Source organism: Punctularia strigosozonata, assembly GCF_000264995.1.
Source record: "Punctularia strigosozonata HHB-11173 SS5 unplaced genomic scaffold PUNSTscaffold_7, whole genome shotgun sequence".
Taxonomy (NCBI): Eukaryota; Fungi; Basidiomycota; class Agaricomycetes; order Corticiales; family Punctulariaceae; genus Punctularia; species Punctularia strigosozonata.
The window spans coordinates 1,646,305-1,650,722 of record NW_006767439.1 but is presented as its reverse complement, the minus strand read 5'-3'; the positions used below and the strand labels follow the sequence as shown (position 1 = coordinate 1,650,722).

The 4,418-nt window shown below is 59.7% G+C and overlaps 2 protein-coding genes across 2 annotated transcripts in view; both read right to left on the bottom strand.

The window, feature by feature from the left end:
• Positions 1 to 3,563, bottom strand: part of PUNSTDRAFT_135040 (uncharacterized protein) — a gene marked incomplete at both ends in the record, with an annotated part of 5,923 nt that extends 2,360 nt beyond the window's left edge. Inside the window, 6 exons of the mRNA XM_007384551.1 lie at positions 79 to 764; positions 816 to 2,914; positions 2,972 to 3,061; positions 3,148 to 3,190; positions 3,250 to 3,367; positions 3,421 to 3,563. Coding sequence (XP_007384613.1) covers positions 79 to 764; positions 816 to 2,914; positions 2,972 to 3,061; positions 3,148 to 3,190; positions 3,250 to 3,367; positions 3,421 to 3,563 — 3,179 coding nt within the window. The remainder of the gene's footprint in view (positions 1 to 78; positions 765 to 815; positions 2,915 to 2,971; positions 3,062 to 3,147; positions 3,191 to 3,249; positions 3,368 to 3,420) is intronic.
• Positions 3,564 to 3,847: 284 nt separating this feature from the next.
• PUNSTDRAFT_135039 (uncharacterized protein) lies at positions 3,848 to 4,326 on the bottom strand (the record flags this gene model as incomplete). Its single annotated transcript, XM_007384550.1, has 3 exons — positions 3,848 to 3,897; positions 3,947 to 4,221; positions 4,268 to 4,326. The coding sequence occupies 3 exons, from the start codon at positions 4,324 to 4,326 to the stop codon at positions 3,848 to 3,850; spliced, it is 384 nt and encodes a 127-aa protein (XP_007384612.1).
• Between the last annotated feature and the right edge of the window lie 92 nt (positions 4,327 to 4,418).

Sequence of the window (4,418 nt, the reverse complement as noted above, 5' to 3'; positions counted from 1 at the left end):
CGATAACGTAGGTGCAGGATTCTGGGTATTCCAGAAGTCGGTGGATCGGGCGTGGCGGGAGCGGAGAGTGGTCGGTACATGTGAGGGGCCTCTTCGTATAAGTTATGGATCGAGCGCGTGAAGCCTGGCGGAGAAGCAGCGCGTACGGGGAGCTTGAGACGCATGTCGCTGTCCGGCGGCTGTCCTTCGGGCACGGCGAATCCGTCGGCGGGGTAGTAGATGCCGGGAAGGTCGGTAAAGAACGAACGAGTCGTACCGCCAGCTTCCTCCCGATCGTGAGCGTCCATGGCGAGCCGGGTAGTTTGCGCAATGAGTAAGAAGATCTTGTGGCTGATGTAGAGGACCGCGGTGGGAGTGTGAACGCGTCGTCGCGAAGTGCCGGGGAGAACCTGGTCGTACGCGGCCTTCAGCATGCGGTCTTCCAAGACGGGGTCGTCATGGTTGACAAGCTCGATTTTGTAAGTCAGAGAAGCAGGGTAGAGATCCGAAGGAGGTTCAGGTGTCGCGGGTGCAGATAGCGGGCGGTAAGTCTGGGGTAATTGATTTGATAGGTCGTGGATGATCCTGGGGTAACCGGGCGGCGAGGCGGCGCGAATCGGGACTTTGATGCGTAGGCGGCTATCGGGCGGTTCCGAGAGAGGGACGGCGTACCCTTCGGATGGGTAGTAGAGTCCAGGAAGGCCGGGAAATGCGTCGATAGAGGCGTGTAGTCGAGAGGTTCCGTCGGGTGGGTCGGTCGCGTCGTCGTCGAAGTCGAGTACCGACTGCAGAGCCGTGAGTTCTGAGTCGTCGAGGGGATCCGGATAGGTACGTACCTGGTCGTCGGCCGGTTCCAGGGTCAATCCCCGGACCGTGTCGACGAGGTTAGCGTAGTCCCGCTCGTCGAAGTACAAGCGGGGAGTCAACCCGTCAACACTATATTTATTTAGTAATTCTCCGGGCAGCGGCTGGCGGCTGCTCCGGAGCATCCGTCGGCAGAGTCGAAGATCGTCCGTTGGGACCAGCTCGAGGACGTAAGTCTGAGATTGTTGGTAAGTGTCCGAGTCGGAAGGCGGCGTCGGAGGCGCAGAGAGTGGACGGAAAACGTTAGGAGCATGAGCCGCGAGGTCGTGAACGGATCGAGGAAGGCCTGGCGGAGAAGCGGTTCGGATGGGAAGCTTGACGCGATCCGGTGTCGATGATGGCTGCCCGATGGGCACGGCGAATCCGTTGTCGCGGTAGTATCCTAGCAAGTCCGGGTATGGGTCGAGTCCGCCTTCACGAAGGTGGTCCATAGCTTCTTCAAACCTTTCGCGATGGGCAGCATCTCCGTCCGCGTCGGCGCGCCGGTAAGTGAATCCGACCGAGAGCAGCTGGTAGAGTCCTTCGCTGATGAACATGGTTGGCGTGGAGTCGGAGACTTCATGAGGAGCTTGCGGTTCACCCGGCCCAGGAAGCCGACTCGGTTTGAACGGATTGCCACCGAGACGAGGATCGCTTCTGGGTACGAGTTCGATCCGATAAGTGCAGGACGGCGGATTGTTGAGCGTAGGCGGTTCGGGTGTCGATGGCGCCGAGAGGGGCTTGAAGTAGGCCGGGTCCGCTGCGGAGATCAAGTGAATAGTTCCCGGATAGAACGGCGGCGAGGCAGCACGGATCGGAGCCTTGAAGCGGTTTTCGCTGAAGAGGGGGTCGCCGAGAGGGACGAGACATCCGCCGACGCGGTAGTATCCAGGAAAGTCGTTGTCTTCTTGGAAACCGCCGCTTTCGGTGATGATCGGACGGTAGTGCCGGGCGTCGAGGACATTTCCAGTCTGCGGGTGAGGCGTCGAAGGAAAACGGACCGTGTTGACCTCTGGTGAGTTCAGGAATAGCGCCGCATCGCGCGCAACGTGCGGCTGCGGCGAGAGGATCTTGCGCGTTGAGGATGGGGCCGATTCGGAAAGACGGGTCCAGCCGCCTTCCTCCCTGGCAAAGCGAAGAATTTCGGTTAGTTCGTCTTGTGAAATAGGGACGCGCGAGGCGTACACAAATTCGTTCGTGGTCAGGGAAAATCCTTGGGGTGCCGTGCTGGCGCTGGTCGAGTGCTGGGGCAAGCCGTAGGTCGCGGGCAGAAGAGGCGGCGGAGCATCTGCTTCTTGAGTCGGAGTCGAGAGCGCATCGAGCGCGGGAGTCGCCTGCGAGATCCGGGATGGCGCATGAGACATAGGGAGTGTCGGTTTTGATGCTGAACAGTTTGCGAGCTTTGCGAAGAGTGAGCGAGCTGACTCTTCGACTGGCGGGGAGAGGTGCGTACCGGCGTTTAAGTACTCCTCAAACGGGACCAAGATTGTGTCGGAGGTGTCGCCTGATTGTCGTCGGATACGTCCAGGGCGAGCGGGCACCCGATGGGAGTCTTCGGATTGCGTTACGGCGCATGCGGGTTCGAGTGGAGCCAGTTCTTGAACATGGAGGTCGAATCCTCTGTGGGTCTTGTGTGAAGGCCGCGGGCGAGCTAGAGTCCGAGTTTGGACCTGTAGTGGGTTGAGAGTCGGTTCAGTATCGGGTCGACTTGTGATGAGAGGGTGCGGGCTAAACGGGGCGTACCGAGGTATGGAAGGCGTACCGTTGGAGTGTTGAGGTGCGGTACCGTGCTCGGTTATGTTTGCGTCCTTCCGCGGGCTGCAGGCGCTGCAATCCTTCATAGTAGCGTGTCGATCTGGTCGCGTGTCCTGGGCGTCTGAGAGTGAGGGTCCCTGGTTGATAGGGCGGGGCGAAAAGTCGGTAGGTCGCATCGGCGGTGATTTCCGGCTGGGTGGTCTATAGACGGTTGTCTTATTGCCCGGGCCCGGCGTGTTTGCTCCATGGCTGCCGGGCGGTAAGTCTGCCAGTTCTTGGGTAACGCAGAGCTCGTGCCGAGGGGGTACCATTATCTTGCTGTGATGGAAGCGAAGCCCTTCGATTATTTCGAGATTAGCGTGTGACGGCGATGGTTCGACTGCGCTAGACATACCTGACTCGGTTCCAGAAAGGTACGGCTGCAGCGATCGCGTGAGGACGGAGGTGTAGTGCCGTAAGGAGTCCCGCGCGATCTGATTCTTGTCTGGTGCACATTGCCCGTTCAGGGCCCTGTGCCGAGGTTCCTTCGGATTGCTGACTCGTTGTGATTGGTGCTCGGCGTCGTGGTACCGTGCCGATCGACTGGGATGACCGTCATCTGGCTCGAAAGAGCCTGGGTGAGCCGGTGAGATCACTATTCGTTCAGCCGATAGAGACTTCGGAATAGCGTACCTCGAGCTTCCAATACCCGTCCGATGACCTACCGAGTGAGTCCCCGTTCCTCGCATAGGATTGCGAAGTGGAAAGTCGGAGCGCCGGCTCGACGACGACTCGCCATAGGAGGGCTCGGCTGTCGAGTGTTCGTCAGATCGGTCCGGCGTATTTGTTCCACGCTCGTCGGACCGTGATTCTTCGGAGTCGCTATCGTCCGGTGGGATGGTAATGAAGACGTGCAGAGTCGCGCGAGATCCGTCTGGCGGGTATATGTCCTTTGCGAACGCCGCCGCTATTCGAGTTCTGGGCACGAGTTGTTCAGGATGCTGCATGTATGCGACGAGGTTTGGGGCCTCGGTCCATCGGTCGCGCCGAGAGCGAGTCCGGAACTTTGCTCGGGAAGTATACGGGGACCGAACCTTCAAGGAAACGTCAAAGATCGACGAATTCCTTGACGATCCTGCGGCGTTACTAACCGGACGTCCTTGGCCTAGCTCTCGGGGTTCGCTATCTTCATCGTCGGGTTCGGCTTGGTCGGCTGGTTCGTTTCGGGAGCGGTTTTCGGTGCTGACCGTACGAGTGGACGCGGGGCTGCTGGGAGACCGGCCGTCTAGGATTAGAGGCCGCTGTCGAGTTCTTCCATGTCGTCGGGGTCGTCCATAATGTCTTGGAAGCGTTGGTGAGTCGTCTGGGAGCCTCGTGTTATTGTACTCACCAAGCTTGTCCGCGCCTTGCTCTTCCGGGTGGAGGTGGTGGGTGGTGAGTGGAGAGAGCGCCCGATGAAGGGGCTCCGTGTGGAGGGCTGAGTCGTGGCCTCCACGCCTATCTTTACGTGGGTCGTAGCGTCCGGATTCGGAATCTTGAAGGGTGTCCGGAACGGGCCGGTCTTCGTACATCAAGAGTTCTTGATGTGCCGAGTTCGATTCGAGGGGCGGCGTGCGTTCGGGTGCCGTTCGAGGGTGCGCGAGGGTGAGTAATATCCGAGTTTGCCTATTGTCGAGAGTGGTCAGCGTGACTTCGAAGGCACCGTACGTACCCAGAAGTCGGCGCATTCCCGCCGGGAGATGCGCGAGCGTGTCGGTGAGGGGCGTCCATTGCCCGCCGCGCAAGGGACGGGTGAATAGTCGCGCTTGATAGCGATCATGAAGGTCTAGAAGGAATTCGAAATGGTCAGTAACGGTGGCCAC